Source organism: Poromitra crassiceps, assembly GCF_964638095.1.
Source record: "Poromitra crassiceps genome assembly, chromosome: 27".
In the NCBI taxonomy this organism is placed as follows: Eukaryota; Metazoa; Chordata; class Actinopteri; order Beryciformes; family Melamphaidae; genus Poromitra; species Poromitra crassiceps.
This window is the reverse complement of record NC_139650.1, coordinates 393,731-416,500: the sequence shown is the minus strand read 5'-3', so window position 1 is coordinate 416,500 and position 22,770 is coordinate 393,731. Positions and strand designations below refer to the sequence as shown.

General features: G+C 44.4%; 1 protein-coding gene across 1 annotated transcript; it reads left to right on the top strand.

The window, feature by feature from the left end:
- The first annotated feature begins 5,828 nt into the window (after window positions 1-5,828).
- ip6k2b (inositol hexakisphosphate kinase 2b) lies at window positions 5,829-15,968 on the top strand. The gene is made up of 5 exons (XM_083661755.1): window positions 5,829-6,409; window positions 11,518-11,749; window positions 11,880-12,028; window positions 12,195-12,370; window positions 14,193-15,968. The coding sequence occupies exons 1-5, from the start codon at window positions 6,196-6,198 to the stop codon at window positions 14,805-14,807; spliced, it is 1,386 nt and encodes a 461-aa protein (XP_083517881.1). The 5' UTR covers window positions 5,829-6,195; the 3' UTR covers window positions 14,808-15,968.
- The last annotated feature ends 6,802 nt before the right edge of the window (window positions 15,969-22,770 follow it).

Below are 22,770 nucleotides of genomic sequence, written 5' to 3'. Positions count from 1 at the left end.
TCCTCTCTTGTTCCTCACGCTCCTATTCTGCATAATGTTTGTGAACGGCCACATTTTCTGTAAGGTAAGGGCTATGCACAGGGCCGCTGCTGGCCATTTGGGTGCCCTAAGCGTAATTGTTTTGTGGTGCACCCCCCCCCCCCCCCCCCCCGCAAAACTTTCAATAACTGTCAAACGAAAGACTGCAAAATCATTAATTATGAACGATACTAGTGTATCTCACATTACATTACATGTGGCAAACAAACAATTGTTAGAATTACTGTACATGTCAGCAAACAAGCGATTGTTAAACTGTACATGCAAGCAGGGGCGGACTGGGATCATAATTCAGACCGGGCATTAGATACCAAGCAGGCCAGGCCGATATGGGCCGACGTGCGTGCCGGCGTCCGAAGGGCGGCGGCGAAAAATTTGGGCTGTTTGAAGCCCAATTTGGGCCGTTTGAAGCCAGATTTGGGCCGTTTGAAGCCAGATTTGGGCTGTTTGAAGCCAGATTTGGGCTGTTTGAAGCCAGATTTGGACCGTTTGAAGCCAGATTTGGGCTGTTTGAAGCCAGATTTGGGCCGTTTGAAGCCCGATTTGGGTCGTTTGAAGCCAGATTTGGGCCAGTTGAAGCCAGATTTGGGCCAGTTGAAGCCAGATTTGGGCCGTTTGAAGCCCAATTTGGGCCGTTTGAAGAGTCCAATTTTACAATGAGATGCACCCACTTTAACCCTGAATAAAGTAATAAAACCACTAGTAAACCAGTAGGCGGCGCCTGGCCTGCTGTTCAGTGAGTGGCCTGACTGAGGGCACAAAAAAAAAAAAAAAGGTGCCCTCAGTCACATGATGCCCTACGCAGTCTGCGTACTCTGCGTATAGGGTGCGGCGGCCCTGGCTATGCATTAGTGTGAGACCATTTACTATCCTATAATTCAATTGCCTAGGTGGACGGGTGGGGCAGTGTAAGTCACCATTTGCGTCACGTTTTGTGCCTGTGGTGACGTCCCAGCAAACTAGATTTGAAGGCTGCAAGCAGAACAACAGGACGGTGCATCGATGAGGAGGGAGAGAGACTGAATGGTCTGAAGGTCTTCTTAAGCCCAATGAGTGCACCGGAGCCAGGTGCGCCCAACACCAACGACCCCAACACCAGGCTCCTGCAAGACAGGGCCAGGAGGAGGGTCATGAAAAAAGCTAAAATCTTATCAGATAGGGGATGCTGGGACAAACTCTTATGGGGGTCCGTGGTCTAATTTGTGTCAGCTTAGGGGTACTTGACATGAAAAAGTTTGAGATCCACTGCACAGTATAATTTATTCTGTCTAGTCACAAAGCAGGCACATGAAACATCTAGATGTATATAAATACTGTATTAAAGTATGTAATTATGCAAATATCATGACATGTAGGCTACACATAACTGATATATATATATACTGTAAGTATACTCAATACTGGTATGCTAGTGCACAATCCGATCAAACAATAACATGTGCAGGTCATCGGCCTGACAGTCTAGGGTACTGTTGCAAACAGGGACCTAAATCTGTCTTCTTATTGAAAAGACACTTGTGATAGCTTCCTCTATGTTCTAGTTATACCTCACTTTCAGATGTTTCATCACCCAGATCTGTCCCACCACCAGTCTGCCTGGTCACAAAAAAAGCCAAGCCATATGCCAGACAGAGCTGGATCAGTTAATATTTGAAACAGGCCAGACGAGGCGAGATCAGTCAACAGAAGCAAAGCTAGTCACAGAAAGATCTTTAAGTATCAGACCTGATACATGTACTACACTGGATTTAAAAGTGATATTCTTGGTCCATTTAAGAACATTTCAAATTAATTGGGTCATTTTTATGTAACTGCTATCTAGTGCATGTATAGAAGGCTGTGTCTATAGGGACTGCTGCTGTATTTCTAGTTGATGGGGGTTTCCAATGACTGCTATGCTATGTTTGTAGAAGGCCAAGCATTATACAATGTGCATGAAGGTCGTTGTTAGAGGTTGCATCACTGCCCTGTTTCATGGCAGGTCTGAAGGCCCTATAGCCCAGCCTCAGCCTGGGCCTATTGTCCCAGAGCACAGGCCCGTGTGAGCCCACACTAAGCTGGCATAACACTGACGCATCCATCATGTCAGCCTGACCGCGATAGAATAACGCCAACACATACCCTTCACACGCAGACAACATGAAATGCTAGTCAAGTGGGCTCTGGGCAGATGCAGCGGGTCTCCAGCAAAATATGTCAGGGTTTAACATTCATATTTCATTTGCTCGAAGCCTGGTACAAGTACCACAATGACGGACGGAATGTGAAATGTCTACGTTTCTGAGAGGTTTCACGCTCCACAGTGTTTCCTCCTTTTAAGTTAAGTGAAGTCATCCTTTTATTAAGTTATCTTTATTATTTATCATAATCAAACAATAAAAAATACTTTCAGAATGAGCCTAATGTAAATGTCTTCCCTGAAGTTCGGAAACACCTGAGCACACACACTTTCATGGCGGACCACCCTTTCACTTTTGAGGACCTTTGCAGTCCGTCACACGTAACGTGACACTCTGTGTGACCACTGCCTTGGTTTCCTTTCCCGAAAGATGGACTAGCATGATTCAGTCGGCATTAGTTCTGTTGATCATGTTGATCCTGGGATCAGAAGGTCCGGGAATCCCTGTGTGTACCCCACATTCTCATAGGCGCACACACACACACATCTATACACACACACACATCTATACACACACACACCATGTCCCACATTCCACAGCGGACCATAGGGAGTCCCGGCCCTCTGGGACCATGGCCAGAGGAGAGGAATGCCCTGGTCGAGTACAGTACAGAGAGCACATAATCCCCTCTCTCTCCCTGCTGGATCCCTTTGGCAATTCTTCCCTTTTCTAATCCCAGTGCAGAAGTGGAACATCGGGGATTAAGTGCATGATTAGGCTGTAGTTGTCTACAATGACCTGAGCCAGTCTATTTTAGCTTGGTCTGACCTGGCACACAAGTCATGTTCACTAGGTTGACTGCCACTAACAAGGAAACGTCAACTGAACCATGCTAAGGCCTATTCACACACACCAGAACTTGGAGCTCTCACCGTTCCAAAACCAGTAACTTCCCATTTCAGAATTGTTCTTACAACAACTCCCTGCCATTGGTGCTTTTGCAGTAGAACTTTCTATAGATTGATGCTGGGGGGGTAGAAACCATGTTTAGGGCTCTCAAAAGGTACTATATAAGTAGTGATCCTGGTAGCCTAGTAGTTATCTACAAAGTAGCTGTCTGCCTGTTTCTTGCTTGAAATAACCTCAGGGGGTCACTCTTAATTTGGGGTGTATTTATGATTTAGTAGCAGCAAAAAAAAAATTTATCTGCCACTGAGCTGCATGTTTATCACTGCAAATATTGTTCTGTGACCTGTATGTTAATGTGATTGATTAGTCAAATGGATAGTTTGTTTGCACACTGTACTGATAGGAAGAGAACGTGTAATCAGTACTCTGATACTGCAGCTGTTTGTTTGTCTTGGGTTCTGGACTTCCACTTGTTACATCAATAAATCCTTACCATCTTCATTTGATACATCAGGATGGCTACCATAAACACACATGACCATTGCCAAGAAGATTGGCAATCTCTCCTGGTGTATACACTCCAGTTTACATGCCATCTGGTCTCTCCTGGTGTATACACTCCAGTTTACATGCCATCTGATCTCTACTGGTGTATACACTCCAGTTTACATGCCATCTGATCTCTCCTGGTGTATACACTCCAGTTTACATGCCATCTGATCTCTACTGGTGTATACACTCCAGTTTACATGCCATCTGGTCTCTACTGGTGTATACACTCCAGTTTACATGCCATCTGGTCTCTACTGGTGTATACACTCCAGTTTACATGCCATCTGGTCTCTACTGGTGTATACACTCCAGTTTACATGCCATCTGATCTCTACTGGTGTATACACTCCAGTTTACATGCCATCTGGTCTCTACTGGTGTATACACTCCAGTTTACATGCCATCTGATCTCTACTGGTGTATACACTCCAGTTTACATGCCATCTGATCTCTACTGGTGTATACACTCCAGTTTACATGCCATCTGGTCTCTCCTGGTGTATACACTCCAGTTTACATGCCATCTGATCTCTACTGGTGTATACACTCCAGTTTACATGCCATCTGGTCTCTCCTGGTGTATCAGAATCAGAAAGACTTTAATGATCCCTGGGGGGAAATTGGGACAAGTTACAGTAGCTCGCACACAGAACACACATAGCATAAAATAAACAGTAGTAAATGCGATAGTAAGCAAAATAAGCAGAATAAGAACACAACATAGCATAGAATAAACAGTAGTAAATGCGAGCAAAAACAAGTAGAATACGTCTAAAGTAGCAAAATAAGTAGAGTAAGTATACATTACGTGCCAATTATCTTTATTGCACACTGGACTTATATTAAGTCGGCTTGCCCTACACGTTACACGTGCCTCAGCCAGGCACAGTTAACCTATCGGCTGGCTCAGTCTCAGGGAGACTGAGCGTCTCCGAGGTGCTCTTTTAAGAGAGGCATTAAATAGACCAATGGCCACAGGCAGGAATGATTTCCTGTGCCTCTCCGTATTGCATCTAGGTGGAATCAGTCTCTCACTGAACGTACTCCTGTGTTTGACTAGCACGCCGTGGAGTGGGTGCGAGTCATTGCTCATGATGGAGCGTAGCTGGACAACGTTCTCTTCTCTGACACCGCAGTCAGAGAGCCCAGATCCAGCCCCACAATGTCCCTGGCCTTACACTAGTATACACTCCAGTTTACATGCCATCTGATCTCTCCTGGTGTATACACTCCAGTTTACATGCCATCTGATGGATCTCACATGGGATCTACTGGATTGCTTTACAGCACAGAACAGGATGCAACATCATCTATATGACAGGAATCTATGGGCTTTATGGGAAATGTGTGGTCTTCAATTTGAGGAAGACTAACAAAAGACCCTTTTCAGAGCAGCCATTTTGTGTCTCAAGGCAGGGTAAACACAGGTGTAAACCAATAACTTTAATGAGGGCCCCAGCACTGGAACACCATGATTACACCTGTTTACCCTGCCTTGAGACACAATATGGCTTCTGTGAAAGTGTCTATTGATAGTACTCTTGATAGTATTCTGTTACATCACCACACGGTCATCTTGGTAGGAAAATAACAGGTGATTCTAATCAATTAACAGGTTGTGAGCTGTGTGTATTATTGTAGTGTGTTTACGCTGTCATGACATGTCAAAATGCCAATGGCTACTGTGAAAAAAACATCTATGACTAAAGCAGCCTTTTTTTTTTTATCTGACAACCTCTACTTCAAGCTTATGGCTATGTAATTACCAAACTATTTCAGTTTTCATATCATTGTTTTACTCTGATATGAAAGTCATGTCAGATAAGGAAACAGAAATTGATCATACACGCAACTTCACTTTCCCTCTTGCCTTTCAAATGCTTTACTGCAGTTATAGACAAGAACATTATTTTATGTTGCAAGAATCACTAAAACACCAGATCAAATATGAGTGTTGTGGCCTGAGTACCTTGAAAAACATGCATGTTTTTGTCCCCTGTATTTTTCCTCTCCTCCCCTCCCCCTATCTCTCTCTCCCTGCTTCCTCTTTGTTTGCTTGATCCACTTGATCCTGTCCTAGGCACCTCGGCCCCTCCCAGCGACAGCTGCGGCACTGTGATTGGCTGCTTGAGGAGAGAGGTGGGACTTGGCAACTGCCTGTGATCTTTGTCGCACAGAGAACTGGCTCAGTAAATAGCCAGCCGGAGACCGAGGAGGACGGAAGCACACGTATGCCTCGCGCGTTTTCTATAGCTTTTAAATCCGTTTAAATAAGATTTATTTTTAATAAGTACATACACACAGGGAATATTTTAACCAAGCGGAAGCCTCTCGTAAGCTATCCTCGGACCAGGAAAGCGAAGGAATCGGAATAAAGGATTTTCTCGCGTCTCTCTCCTTCCTGCTCTGCCCTTTGTTTTTCACTGCTGCGTCTGAGCTTGAGCAGGCGACCGGCAGCGCCCCCTGCGAGCGACAAGACGAGTGCAGAGGATAGGGAGTCAAACCATACTATACAGCCTCTTGCCTCCGTTGCGCCGTGGGTCCCCCCAGCTCAGCTGTCCGATGCGGAGTGAGGATGAGTCCCGCTCTGGAAGCCCTGCTGCAGCGGGACGGGACACCGTACCCGGCTAAAGGGGTAATGCTTGAACCTTTCGTGCACCAAGTGGGAGGCCACTCCTGCGTGTTGCGATTTGGGGAGCAGACAATCTGCAAGCCCCTCATCCCCCGGGAGCACCAGTTCTACAAGAGCCTCCCCCCCGAGATGAGGAAGTTCACCCCTCAGTATATAGGTAAGAGCCTCACCCCAACCCTTACGGGTTGTACGAAGCATCAACCCAAACCCACCCATCAAGTCAAGTATGCGTGTTTTGGAGTGATGTGGTATCTTTGGTGCACAATATTTCTCTGCTGTTCTCCTGTCTTGTCTGCCTTTCTCTCTCTCGTCCTCATGTTTCATCACATGGCCATCTTGGTAGGAAAATAACAGGGGATTATAATCAAATAGCCAATAAACTGTCTATATTGTAATGGACCATATTGGTAGGAAATGCATGTGACATGGAATATTATGAATATTGGCTGCTACAGATGGTGACGATGGTGGTGCCGTGCTACAGCACAAGCATATTATTTTTGCTGGGGGGTGGAGGTCTAGTGGATTGCTATAAGGGCCCAAAGAACACAGTATTTTGGTCGCTGATACGGTGTGTGACTTGTCTACAATAGTGTCACTCATGTTGGGATCATTGGTTGTGTGGATGTGACCCTCTGCTTTGAGAGCGGCCTCCTTGCTGACAGCCTGACTACCTGCCAGCCAGGAGGAGGAGTGACAAGTGTGGTGCCTGCCTCGCCTGGAGGGCTTCGGTTTCAGGACGGCGTAGGGTTGCAGGATCAAAAATAAATGGGACAGATCATTAGAGAATCGCTGACTGAGGCGAGGCGGGGATATTTCCATGTCTGGTTTCAGGGCCCCATCACAGAAACATACACGCAGAGTGGCCTAACACACACACGAACATATACACCCGGGTGCTATCTGGAATCTTGAGACAATCTGGAACATGATGTCTCAAATTGTCTCAAAGTCCACAGTGTTGTACTATCCAGTGCCCTCTTGCATTGGCACACACAGTACGTTGATACAGACGTCAGGCCCATGGTGCGCCTGATGACGGAGGTAGGGCACAGGGCACAGGCCATGGTATCGGATTCCTCAGACATGCAGCGTGGGACTATTAAAAGACCCGAGATGTGGAGTGGGATCTGGAGAGATGATAGAGGACTTATGGGGCCTTGGGGAATGTTCCACATCAGTGACACTCATCCTGCCCTTCTGTGTGTACATAAGAATCTTGGGGGAGTGGGGGCATGTTTCCTAACTTTTTTTTAAGGTAAGGGAAATAACGAGTTTTATCGACCCCTACTGGTAAAGAAGGAAGTGCAACATCAAATGGTCTCTGGCTAATTTTTCGGTAGCCTCACTAGCCTGTAATCACGTTTTGTTTTTTCATGAAGTATTGATTTCCCTCATTCGAGACTAATCACAAAGGCAGAGATATGAAGAGAAGCAGACGAGTTAGGGGGCGTGTCCACAGGGAACTGTTTTCTTTGAGCACTTTGGATATCAAAAATATGAATGCCTAGAGAGCGTTTCAAACGTGCAAAGACAGTGCAGCTAGAGACAGTACTAGTTAGCTAGCATAACACTGTAAATACCAAGCTAGCATCAAGCCAACAAGATATACAATTAATAATTCTCACCTGGATTCCTCCAAAAAAACCATCTCTCCAGCTTTACTTTCAACGTCTTTAAAGAGACAAGATGTGGATTGTACAAAAAGTACTGCAATTCAAAATAAATATGTTCCTACTCCCTACAGTGTAATATTTTTTTTACACTCAACATTTTTGGCTTGAGAAGGAACTGTCTTGTGATGCCATGGATTATGGGGGAGAGTTGTGTTTGGGGTACGGGCGGCAAAGTCAGTTGTGAAAGCCCTGCAGGCCAGGTTCAACACAGATGGCCAATCAGCATGGGCATCTCGTTAGGAATTAAATGAAGGTCCAGGAAACTTCTTTACACAAGATGAACAATGTTTATTTACAGCAAAGCATTTAAGCACGGGGAGAAAAGACACATGGGCTGCATTTACTCTGAAAGACAAACAAAACATGATTAGAAAAAAAAATATTATATAAATCAAATTAGCCCATGGAGCCCAGAGCCCATTACCCCAGAAGAGGGCTGGTGTTGTGCGGATGCAACACTTTGAAACTGAACAGATTGCTGGGTTAAACACTTGCATCTACTCCCTGTAGGTGATTCAGATTTGGTTGAATATCTGGTGGAAGGAGTAGGTGGTCTGAACAGAAGATGAGAAGGTAGTGCCATGAGATGCTCAAATTTCAGATGCTCACCATAAGTTCTCTCATCCATTGTTCCTCTTCTGTGTTATTCTGCAACCCCTTTGTGTTTGCTGTGGTTTGTGCATTCCGTCTGCACACCTCTTGCTCCTGGATACTGGACTTCGTAGTCTTGCAGATGGAGTTGGGGGTAAAGTCGTATCACCAGGGGGGTACGGTGGTGCAGTGGTAAGCGCTGTCGCCTCACAGCTCGAAGGTCCTGGGTTCGATTCCCACCTGGGACGCTGTGAACGCTGAAGGAACGCATGCCCGTCCGCATGTCCTCGAGTGCCCACCGCCCGGGTGGGGTCGTCAAAAGGGCCTTTCTGTGTGGCGTTTGCATGTTCTCTCCGTGCCTCCCGGGGGTTTCCTTCATATAGGAACCCCTACACCAAAACATGCAAAATCCTGGTTGCTGATGTGGCAACCAGGATAAATTAGCACTAATTAGGGGATAAAAATGGGATAAAAAAATTGTGAAGAAAAAAAAAAAGTCGTATCACCAGACCTGGTTGGCTCGGGGGTAAAGTCACATCAGCAGACCTCCTGGTTGGCTCGGGGGTAAAGTCGTATCACCAGACCTCCAGACCCAGCCTGTAGCGACCGTGAGGTTCGATGGAGGTTTCTTCCAGGTGGAGAGCCTCAGCCCAGCCAAACCCCGCCGATCTGTTGCCCTGCCACAGTCCTCCCCTGCTCCCCTCACCCACACGCCTGCCCACCTCATGCTCCCTCCAAGTTGGCTCAGGGGTAAAGTCGTATCAGCAGACCTCCTGGTTGGCTCTGGAGTACAGTCGTATCACCAGACCTCCTGGTTGGCTCAGGGGTAAAGTCGTATCACCAGACCTCCTGGTTGGCTCAGGGGTAAAGTCGTATCACCAGACCTCCTGGTTGGCTCAAGGGTAAAGTCGCATCAGCAGACCTCCTGGTTGGCTCTGGAGTACAGTCGTATCACCAGACCTCCTGGTTGGCTCAGGGGTAAAGTCATATCACCAGACCTCCTGGTTGGCTCAGGGGTAAAGTCGTATCAGCAGACCTCCTGGTTGGCTCAGGGGTAAAGTCGTATCAGCAGACCTCCTGGTTGGCTCAGGGGTAAAGTCGCATCAGCAGACCTCCTGGTTGGCTCAGGGGTAAAGTCGCATCAGCAGACCTCCTGGTTGGCTCAGGGGTAAAGTCACATCAGCAGACCTCCTGGTTGGCTCAGGGGTAAAGTTGGATCACCAGACCAGGGTGTATCAGGGTTGGCTCCTGAACTAAACGGACATAGCAGCATATTAAAAAGTTTTAAGAACAAGAGAATAATGATATAGAACTGAAAGAGTCAGATGAAGGTCTTACCAGTGCCCCATGCAAAGGTGTGAATGAGAGTGAGGAGGGCAGCTCAGGTGAACTTCATGAAGACCATCAGTGAGGGAGCCAACAGGTGAACACAATGACTCATCAGTGAGGGAGCCAACAGGTGAACACAATGACTCATCAGTGAGGAGGAGTAAAGCTAAGGAACGAAGTGAGGTGAAGGAAGTGAACTAAGCGAGGAGAGGAAGTGGAAAAACAAAAGAGGAAAATCAGAATCTTTAGAACAGTCATTCTGTGCTGTGGTGTGGGCAGTAACAATCTGCCTTATTGGACCTCTTGGCAGTAACAATCTTCCTTATTGGACCTCTTAGCAGTAGTTTATGGACACTTGCTGCAAATAAAACAGTGAGTCACAAGTTCCCACACTGGCTCAGTCACACAGTGTGATGACGGTGCAGAGAGGAGAGGAGAGCAGGAGAGCATGCTGCGGTCAGCCCGAGAGCTCTGCAGGAGCATGACGTCACTGCACATGACGTCAGTCAGTCAGGTCTGAAGAAGATGGATGTTGGCTCCTCTGGGCCGCCATTTAACACTCAAAACCACAGAGCATTTTGTAGTATTATTTTTAAACCCCGGCTAGTCTCGTCTTGGTTCGTTCTCTCCAGCCCCCCCCCCCCCTCCTCCAAGAGTAAACTGTTTGTTCTTTTATTGTTATTCAGTTGTGATTGTATTTATCATGAATCTCTTCTTCTATGTCAGGATCATCATGTTTTCACTGGGATGCTGTATGTATCCATATTTCTGCCACATCCTATCTGGATCTGATTCCCTCCCTGTGTGTGCTTGGTCTGTATCAGCTCCTGCAGCTGTGCTGTTTATCAGCAGTGTGATACCCCCCCCCCCCTGCCTGCACAGAGACGTGCAGTACACAGGTCCTTCTAGGGGCTTTTATGGGGGCAGGGTGGGGGCTACTGGGGCACATGTTTGTGGTGGATCAGATCATAAATGACCACTGACATTAAGGCACAGTGTGTACAGCCTTTCTTTAATTATTGTTGAATATTCTACAAGCATCTGTTAGCCCCCCTCTTCCTCTGCTCTGTTTTTCATTTGTCACGTTTGAGTACTGATCTCTTCAAAACGGACTCTATAAAACAGCAGGACACAGCTGAAAGGAACCACTAAATGGACTTCAAATATTTGTGCAAACAAGTAAACATTATTTTTCTCTCTCTCTCTATTTTTGAGGACTGGATTATTGTTCTCCTGTGGGAACTGGGAATAGACTAGACTGATATGCCATTGAATCATGGTGGTATATATTTGTGTGAATAGCTCTGTTGTGGTTGTGCAGCCCTTCACAGTTGTATCTGCTTATTTTTGCCCTTGTTTCATCATTGCTGATGGGATTTGGAAAGAGTTACTTGTACTTTGTCATTGCTCGACAGCTGTGTGTGTGTGTGTGTGTGTGTGTGTGTGTGTGTGTGTGTGCGTGCGTGTACGCACATATGAGTGGCTGTCTCTGGATGTCTTATTTCTTTGCAGACATGTTTGAAAGAGCAGTTGGTGAGAGCTGTTCTGGGGAGGTTTTGGCTAAATGACTATTGATGGATAATTATGATTATGAATGAATTATGATTATGACAGCATGTTGTAATAAAAACATCTCTCTCCTGTCTATTCCTCTGTGTCTCTCTCACAGGTGTAGTATCGGTCAGCTTTGAGGAGGATGAGGTAGGGAACCTGTGCCTCATCGCCTACCCCCTCCTCAGCGAACCAGCCGACCTGGAAAACAAGGACCCCTCTGCCGACTGCGAGCCCAAGAGCAAGATGATCAAGTGGGGCAACAAGAAGCCGTCCGCTCTGCTTCTGGAGAACGACAACTACAGCAAAGACAGGGCCCGGCAGAACCGCAAGGAAGACAAGATCATGAGGTGAGTCCACACTCGCCTTTGCTCGCGAATGCGAATCCTAGACACTGAGACGCATCATAAATGAGTTGTATAATAACACAGCCGTCCTTCATATTTCTAACACGCGTCTATCTGCGTCTCCTGTGTGCAGTTACAACCGTGATGACGTGCCACAGGCAGAGGTGCTGTACCTCAGCCTGGACAAAGGCACCGTGGTCAAACACAACCCCTGGAGTCTCAAATGCCACCAGCAGCACTTGCAGAGGATGAAGGAGAACTCCAAGCACCGCAACCAATACAGTATCCTTTCACTGAGCCAATGCCAAACGATCTCTTTCAGCCATGTTTGCATAAACCGTGAACTGATGGTGGTGGGGTTGGTCTCGCCTATTAACATAATGTACCGTGTGTGTTCGTTAGACAGTCTTTTTTGTTGTGACTTGATCCTTGACCCGCCCGCTCGCAGAATTCATCCTTCTGGAGAACCTGACGTGGCGCTACCGCGTTCCATGTGTGTTAGACCTGAAGATGGGAACACGGCAGCACGGGGACGACGCGTCGGAGGAGAAGAAGGCCAACCAGATCCGCAAATGCCAACAGAGCACGTCGGCTTCCATCGGAGTGCGCCTTTGTGGCATGCAGGTAACGTTACCGCGTGGGAATGGCGCGCACACACACAACGAAGGGGTGGGCGCGGTTTACATTTTGCCGATACCGGCGCTAAAACGATATTTCTGTAATGTGCCGGTGCCCAAACGGAGCCGGAAGCGATATTTCGGTAGTGCACTGCACACGCGTCGCGTATTATGCTGGTGGTGAATATCAATAGGTAATGGAAAACAATATTAAATAAGGTGACACTTGCCTGCAAAGCAAACTTAATGAGATATTTATTTACATATTTACAACAACATATTTATTCATACAGTACATAATGCCTCTTTGACCCACTACTAAGGGTAAGTAAGGCATGTGACTGCGCACCACTGTTTGTGGTGCTCCGTCATCATATGCTTATTAATAAGCAATTATAAGCAATTATAATTAATAATAGAGACAGGCTTTGTACTTTGCTTTACACTGACTTGCATGATATAGTTCCAATATTGAAGACCCAGAGGTAAACGGGGAGCACGCACAGATCTTCAGGACAAAGTCGACTCATCTCAATTTCAGCAAATTATTCTGTCCACGGCAACAAACATGCTAACGTTTCGGCCCAATGGCCTCCGTCGGAGCATGCTCTGAGATTCGTCAATTTTGTCCTGAAGAGCTGTGTGTGTGCTGCCCGTTTGCCTTTGGATATTCAATATTGGAACTGATTTGACGTTGGTTTAGCTTTAGCACCACACACAAAAAGACTGTGACGGCGCATCCTTTCACAGATCTAACTTGCATGATATGGTGTACTGCTGAATACTCACCGTGGTCAGTGTGGTAGAGCCATGGGTGGAACTTGTCTTCCCAGTTAGGATCCCAGCCTGATAGCCTGTGCTTAGTGTTCGTGTTCCCTCCTCCCCTCGTCTAATAAGGTTACATTTGAGAATAAGTAACGTTAGATCATTCTCTGGCATCACAAATATCTGATCACGCAACCAGTAACATTAGAATATTGTAGTAGCCAGTAGCCACCACTAACATTACATATTTTAGAACAAGAAGGCATTTCTTTCCCTTGAAAAACGTTGGGGCATATCTAAGAAACTTGAGCTCCTCCCTAGCTAAAGTACCCAGCAATGATTTTACAGACATTTGTTGAAGTAACGTTACTGGTATTATGATTCACTGAGTTTGCTACGGTAAACGTTTACAGCTAGCTGGAACATTATTTCACACTATATTATTCATATTAATAATGATTACCGTAGTTATGAACATCAATAGAGAATACATTGCTGTAAAATCTGAACCGTAGTTAGTTAAAAACACCTTTCTCTCTCTTCTCTTTCTTTTTCTCTTCTTCCTCTCAACTCGGCTGGGTGTCGCCACTTCCTGTATTCTCCATTTCAAATTAAAGGCTCTATGCAGAGTCATGTAATTGCGACTTCTTGTCATGTCATACAAATCGGAAGCAGCCACTGCAAAATGTGTATAATGGAAACTCTGTTCTTTAAAATAATGCACAAACAACAACATTAAAATACAACTCTTTTATTGCTAAGGCAATATATTAACTGTTAAACTGTTTAAATTATACTTATAAATAAATCCGAAAGACTTACAAATGTACATAAGTAAATAAAGCCTAACGCAGCAGCTACAATAATTGATTTAATAAACACTTACAAATGTATATAAGTAAATAAAGCCTAACCCAGCAGCTACAATAATTGATTTAATAAACGGCAGTTCGGGCATTGTATTTTAACGTGGCACCGAATTCTGCGTAATTTGCTTGCAAAAAGTGAAATTGTTTCTGTTTGGAGCTGCAGTCCTCATGTTTTTGTGCGCCCCCCTCCTGCAGGTGTACCAGTCGGACTCGGGCCAGCTGATGTTCATGAACAAGTACCACGGCCGTAAGCTGACCCTGGCGGGCTTCAAGGAGGCCCTGTACCAGTTCTTCCACGACGGCCAGCGGCTGCGTGGCGAGCTGCTGTCCCCGGTGCTGCGGCGCCTCCGGGAGATGCAAGCCGCCCTGGAGGCCTGCGAGTCCTACCGCTTCTACTCCAGCTCCCTGCTCATCATCTACGACGGAGAACCTCCCCGAACGCCCACCAGACCCAGGCACCGCGGCGGAGAGGAGGGCGACGAGGACGAGCCCTCAGATGAAGACGAGGAGGAGGAGGAGGAAGAAGAGGAGGAGGAGGAGGGGGCGTTTGGTTTCCCTCGCTCCTCCTCCTCCTCAGCGGGGGGCAACGGCGCCGTGGCAGGAGGGAGCGGCGGCGGTCGCTCCGCCCGCAGCACGGGAGAAGCCAGCAGCCCCGCGGTGGACGTGCGCATGATCGACTTTGCCCACACCACCTGTCGCCACTACGGGGAGGACAGCGTCGTCCACGAGGGCCAGGACAGCGGCTTCATCTTCGGCCTCCAGAACCTGATCACCATCATCTCCCAGCTGGAGGACCACAGCGCTGATTAAGGCCGGACTGGAGCCACCGCGCTCTGAAACTCAAACTCGGGACGGGCCACGCTGAGTGGAGGCCCTGCTCCTCCACAGGTGCAGTGTCCTTCCTGCCTATATAGGGGTCTGTCGCACCTCCACTTGGAGGCGGGGGCCTGGGACTCCTCTGGCTCAGGGGAACATCCTGCACTCTCCCTAGCCTGCCATAGGACACGACTGCCTGGGCTCTTACTTGCACTTTCCCTGTTTCTGGGACAGCTCCTTTTCTTTGATATAAGTGGGAGGAGTCTTTGATATAAGTGGGAGGAGACATCATGTATGAGACGGAGGTCTCTTAATAGACACATGGATTCCTGTAGCATCCTAGAACCCTGCCCCCCCTCCCCCCTGCTCCTCCTCTGTTACAGATCAGTTCTTTACTGTAGGTTCTCTCTGAGAGAGAAAGAGCGAGAGTGAAGCAGAGAACATTGAAGCTCAAGTGTAGTTCTAGGAGCCCGACTTGGTGCTTTCCCTGAGAAGTGTAGTTCTAGGAGCTTGACTTGGTGCTTTTCCTGGGAAGCGACAATTTTTTTTTTTTTTTTATGAACTTTGGACTGCCGTTCCCCAACAGCACAGCACATCTTAGTGGGGAACTGACTGACCTCGGCTGGATAGGTCAGCAACCTCGTAGCAATTAACAACTTAAGCTTCTGATCTGTCAAACATTTGTTCTAGCGGCTCTCAAGACCCTAGTAACAGCAGCTGGGCACTTGGATTTACAGCATCAATCCGCTTTGTGGCAGAAGAACAATATAATGTAGGTGTAGAAGAAGGGATTCGCCTTTTCACCAATTTCTCTCCCCTGAAATACTTTGCCTCTAGCCGAAAGACATTTAATATCCTTGTTTTGTCACTTTCTTTGTTTTTGTCTGATTTACGCCTCTTCATTCCTTAAACGGTGACTAAAGAAGAGAATATATTGATAAGGACACTAGATGCAAAGACTATATAGAGACTTTATTTATTTGAACTGTTTGTCGAAATAAAGAAAGAAATTGACTACATTCCATATTACCACTCTAAATGTTCTGTTCTGGTATGGACTTGATTATTATTTTTTTGTTATTGCAAGTGCAGATACCTCTCTCTTGTATACCTGTGTGTCAACAGTGTCTTGAAAAATAAAGGCATTTCTTTGTGGTAAAAAAGGACTATTTGGTATCCATTTGTATCGCTTGTGTGCGTGTGAGTGATGTCGGGAGGCGGAGCCAGGAAAGTCCCCTGTATAACGACACGTGCTGCTGAACGAAAGCAGGATGCTGTGTCACGTGACCTGTGGTAACATAATAGGAGTGCGATGCGGTGGAAAGTATGAGTCACCCTCTCTGTTAGATATTAGTCAGGAGGATTCTGAAATCCTGCCGTGGTCGTTCCACTGAGCTCCTTCAGCTAGTCTTGTATACAGTACAGTAGTCTTATATACAGTACAATAGTCTTATATACAGTACAGTAGTCTTATATACAGTACAGTAGTCTTATATACAGTACAATAGTCTTATATACAGTACAGTAGTCTTATATACAGTACAGTAGTCTTATATACAGTACAGTAGTCTTATATACAGTACAGTAGTCCTATATACAGTTCTTATATACAGTACAGTAGTCTTATATACAGTACAGTAGTCTTATATACAGTACAATAGTCTTATATACAGTACAGTAGTCTTATATACAGTACAGTAGTCTTATATACAGTACAATAGTCTTATATACAGTACAGTAGTCTTATATACAGTACAATAGTCTTATATACAGTACAGTAGTCTTATATACAGTACAGTAGTCTTATATACAGTACAATAGTCTTATATACAGTACAGTAGTCTTATATACAGTACAATAGTCTTATATACAGTACAGTAGTCTTATATACAGTACAGTAGTCTTATATACAGTACAGTAGTCTTATATACAGTACAATAGTCTTATATACAGTACAGTAGTCTTATATACAGTACAGTAGTCTTATATACAGTACAGTAGTCTTATATACAGTTCTTATATACAGTACAGTAGTCTTATATACAGTACAGTAGTCTTATATACAGTACAATAGTCTTATATACAGTACAGTAGTCTTATATACAGTACAGTAGTCTTATATACAGTACAATAGTCTTATATACAGTACAGTAGTCTTATATACAGTACAATAGTCTTATATACAGTACAGTAGTCTTATATACAGTACAGTAGTCTTATATACAGTACAATAGTCTTATATACAGTACAGTAGTCTTATATACAGTACAGTAGTCTTATATACAGTACAGTAGTCTTATATACAGTACAATAGTCTTATATACAGTACAGTAGTCTTATATACAGTACAGTAGTCTTATATACAGTACAGTAGTCTTATATACAGTACAATAGTCTTATATACAGTACAGTAGCCTTATATACAGTACAGTAGTCTTATATACAGTACAGTAGTCTTATATACAGTACAATAGTCTTATATACAGTACAGTAGTCTTATATACAGTACAATAGTCTTATATACAGTACAGTAGTCTTATATACAGTACAGTAGTCTTATATACAGTACAGTAGTCTTATATACAGTACAATAGTCTTATATACAGTACAGTAGTCTTATATACAGTACAGTAGTCTTATATACAGTACAGTAGTCTTATATACAGTACAATAGTCTTATATACAGTACAGTAGTCTTATATACAGTACAGTAGTCTTATATACAGTACAGTAGTCTTATATACAGTACAGTAGTCTTATATACAGTACAGAAGACAGTACAGTAGTCTTATATACAGTACAGTAGTCTTATATACAGTACAGTAGTCTTATATACAATATACAGTACAGTAGTCTTATATACAGTACAGTAGTCTTATATACAGTACAGTAGTCCTATATACAGTACAGTAGTCTTATATACAGTACAGTAGTCCTATATACAGTACAGTAGTCTTATATACAGTACAGTAGTCTTATATACAGTACAGTAGTCTTCTATACAGTACAGTAGTCTTCTATACAGTACAGTAGTCTTCTATACAGTACAGTAGTCTTATATACGTACAGTAGTCTTATATACAGTACAGTAGTCTTATATACAGTACAGTAGTCTTATATACAGTACAGAAGACAGTACAGTAGTCTTATATACAGTACAGTAGTCTTATATACAATATACAGTACAGTAGTCTTATATACAGTACAGTAGTCTTATATACAGTACAGTAGTCCTATATACAGTACAGTAGTCTTATATACAGTACAGTAGTCCTATATACAGTACAGTAGTCTTATATACAGTACAGTAGTCTTATATACAGTACAGTAGTCTTCTATACAGTACAGTAGTCTTCTATACAGTACAGTAGTCTTCTATACAGTACAGTAGTCTTATATACAGTACAGTAGTCTTATATACAGTACAGTAGTCTTATATACAGTACAGTAGTCCTATATACAGTACAGTAGTCTTATATACAGTACAGTAGTCTTATATACAGTACAGTAGTCTTATATACAGTACAGTAGTCCTATATACAGTACAGTAGTCTTATATACAGTACAGTAGTCTTATATACAGTACAATAGTCTTACATACAGTACAGTAGTCTTATATACAGTACAGTAGTCTTATATACAGTACAATAGTCCTATATACAGTACAGTAGTCTTATATACAGTACAATAGTCTTATATACAGTACAGTAGTCTTATATACAGTACAGTAGTCTTATATACAGTTCTTATATACAGTACAGTAGTCTTATATACAGTACAGTAGTCTTATATACAGTACAGTAGTCTTATATACAGTACAGTAGTCTTATATACAGTACAGTAGTCTTATATACAGTACAGTAGTCTTATATACAGTACAGTAGTCATATACAGTACAATAGTCTTATATACAGTACAGGACTAACACCATTTCAACACTGAACCTATGTGATGAAGAAGAAGCACCCTTACACAACGCATTAGAAAAGGGATGATCATCACAGCATGAATCTGCAGGAACTACTGAGTGAGAATGGACCAAGATGGAGGCAAAATGGTACTTGGTACTAGCTAGGAGCTACCTTATAAAAATACGGTTATAATAAAGTTATAGCATATTTTTAGCTCCATCGATTCGCACCAATAGACGATCTACTTTCAGATCAAGGTGACCAATGATGACATAGATTTGAACTTTGTTGACTAATCAAATTAGATGGATCAATTTGGGCCACATTGGAATGATCTTAAAATCACCCAGTCAGCCAAAGTTGAGTTAATATAACGGTAGCACTTTACATAACAGCTCGGTAACAACATGGTAATAGGGGGGTAATGGTGTGATAATAGTAATAGAATAGAAGTCATAATTAGGTCATTACCAAATTATAGCCAGGTAGCTTGGTATTAACAATGGGTATATCTGGGTAATTAGAATGACATTATGGAGTAGGCTAGGCTAACGAGGCCAGAAACAAATGGTAATAATAATGGGGACATTTAATTGCATAGTAACATTAGATTAAAACCAAACATCTAGAGAGAGTAGGGATTACCTGGGAACACTACCCAGATAGCAGCTTAGCAATCTCCCCGCTAGTGTTAATAACAAGCTATTACCTGGTTATTTTATTCTTTGGCAATTACATAATTATTACTTCTTTATGACACTATTATCCCCCTATTACCATGTTGTGACCAAGCTGTAATGTAAAGTGCGACCAATATAGCTTGGATAAAATGAATGAATTTCAGAAAAAGCACCATCTTGTGTCATCACAAGAAAAAAATAGGAAAGTACAGAAAGTGAAAGTTGGCAAAGGAATCTATCATTAATGGAATCTTCTCTGATAACCTAAAATGTTGGTTAAGTATCATTACCTGCCAGCCCCATCCTGAGCCCACATTATAACCTTAAAACATGAAAAAGAGAGCTGTAGGATACAGGGTGCAAATAGGAGGTCTGACAGGAGGTCATCAGGTCCTGATGAAGACGCACTGACGTCGAAACGTTGTCTTTTTACTCTGCACCTTAAATAAAAGGCATTCTATGGCCCGAGTTGCTCCAGACTTCTTCCTTTTGTGATTTTGCGTCCCTCCTGTGATGCACCGGACCTGCCTGTCTCTACAGCTGATTCTCTCTTTTAGGACGTATCATATGTCAGGCATGGTGTGTGGTTGGCCAACACCTACACACAACAAGTACAACAGTAGTTTCAGATGACCACACGTGCACAGTGACAACTGTACAGTAGGTCTCACTGAGATGGGAGGGTGTGTGTGTGTGTGTGTGTGTGCTTGTAGATGTGAGTGGGGAATGGGCCTTGCTTGCTAAGGATGCAGGAGGATGGCACGTATGTTTAGATTGTATTGCGGCTCAGTTTATTCGAGGAGACAGAAGGCTAAGTTCAAGCGACAGACAGAACCACTCTGTGGCAGGGTGGATGTGGCACCCAGTCGCACACAGACACAGTGTCTCCAACACATCTGAAACATTTGTAGTTGAATGTTTTTATTTGAATGTTCATCATTTTCAAAGCGAGCTTCTGTACAGCATCAAAAGAGGCTGTGCCTGTGGATGGATACCCCCCTGAGTGTGTCATTTATTTATATTTAAAAAAAATCATCCAAAGGAATGTCTTGGCCAGGGAACAGGCTTTGTGTTGAAGTAGGCCTATGCTTGAGCCAGCGTAAATACAAAGACAGGAAACTTGGCTGCATGCGTCATAGTCACAGAGTTCATTATTAAGAAGTCGAGTGGAAACGTCCGTGACGGCCGCGCGCTGCAGCACTTTCTCCACATGAGCCACATCCTGAGCTCAGATTAGACGCAGGGAAAAGACGGAGAGCTGTACAGGCTGCAACCAGGGTGGGAGTTACATGGAGGCCTCCGTTAGCCCCTCCCTCTGGCCGTGATGCCCTGAGATCCCTAAGGCCACCGTAGCAGTGCCCTGCTGCTACCAGCAGTTGCTTTAAAGCAGCTACGAGCAAGATTTTCGATTGTTATTAAACAGTCTAAATTTAATATCAATACATCACATCTTACCTCTAATAGTAGACGAGACCAAAGCAGAGTAGTCTCGCTTGAACCCCGAGTGAATCGGCCAGTGTTAGTCTCTCTGTGGCCGGGGCAGATCAGGAAGTGAAATTACCGTAAACGGTTTGCAGCAGCCACTTCGGCCATAACCACAAAATAACTTCCAAAAAACCTGTTAGAATATAACGAGAGATGTTCGCGAGAGTATGCATGGCGTTCTCCTTGTTTATGGTATGTTGCTAGGCAGCGCGAACGGGGGAATGCAGGCAGCTGCGTTTCACTTCCGGGTTTCACTTCCGGGTTTAGCCGGTCCGGCGGTAAGGAGAGAGAGAGAGAGAGCCCCCTGTTGACGCGAGTTTAGACAGACACAGACTTAAGAGAGCAATCTCCGATTCACACGGCTTTGGTCTCAGCTACTATTATAGGTAAGATGTGATGCATCAATATTGTAATTATACTGTTTAATAACAATCGAAAATCTTGCTCGTAGCTGTTTTAAAAGCGTCAGTGGGCTCAGTTTAATGTAGGCTGCCCGATGCAAAGGATGGCTCATTTTAACACACATTTCAGAAAAATCGCCCTTCATGATGTCAATAGAGCAATGGCCTTTGTGCCCTGGCATGTGGCCTTGTGCCCTAAAAAAAATTGTGACACCGAAGGCCAGATGGCCACGCCCCTAAAATGATGAAATTCCCACCCTGGTGCAAACACAATCTCCTATGTCAGGGCTGCTGTGTGGTTGGCCAACAGCTACACAACAACAACAACAACAGTATGGCAGTAGTCTCAGAGGACCGCTTAGTTATTAACATGTGTGCACCTTGGACCTCCACAGTGTGAGAACCGGTGGCTGTCAAAAGTATAGCTTTGCAGTCAACCTAAATCGGCTTTCCGACACCGGAAAACACACGGAGCTAAGGAGGGTATAAACCCAGGAAGGATTGGCTGTGGAAAGAATGTCCAGAATGCTGCTTCACTGCTTGGCTCACCTGCTGCTGCACACAGGAAAGACGAGGGTGGGGTTGAAATGAGCAGCGGGGGGGGGGGGGGGGGCAGAAGAGCAAATGTATGCCAAGGCCAGATGGTAGCTAGGTAGCAGTTAGCTTCTTTTAGCCCTGGGCACAATAAGAGGTGTAAAAAATATGTTGAGAAAGTACAAAAACCTTCTGACAGTTGTGTCGCCATTATTAAACGCTATACTGAATTAAACGTTATTGTTTTATAGTGATACGCATGTGGCTGGTTACTGTGCTGCTAAGTGAAAGAAAAGGCCATGTGTATGCACACTGAGGAGGAGGGCACAGTGAATGTGATATATACTGTCTGTAGGGGTCAGCTGGTGTTGGATGTCCTGAAGGTGTATACTGTACATGTGGCATGAGAGGCATTTACTCACAGGGTCACGATGCTTACACGAGGCATCGCTCCTATTGCATAATGATGCCTAGAAAAGAAACTGCTGCTACCCGTCATACCCTGACCACCTCTCAACCTGCACAGCTTCTCTACTGCACAGTCCAGTCACAGTCCTGACCACCTCTACACCTGCACAGCTTCTCTACTGCACAGTCCAGTCACAACTGGTTTAAAAAGACTGACTCAGTCAGAGCTTGCAGATGGCCCATATACCCAGACTTTAAGAATATCCAGAACTAGGATGGGAGGAAGACCAAGACAAACGTGCGTCATGGCTCCAGGCCCGGCGCCACGAGGGGGCCTAAGGGGGCTTAGCCCCCTCAGTTCAATTTTTGGCCCCCTCACTTGGATTTTTTTTTTTTTTTTTTTTTTTTTTAAAGAATAGTTAATCTATAAAGGCCAGTTAGGCAATGTTTGTACCTGACATGTTTAGGCTGCTGTTTCTGCAGTCTTCATCAAATTTGATCAGTTTAATTTGATGTAGGCTACCCCCTGTAAACATAG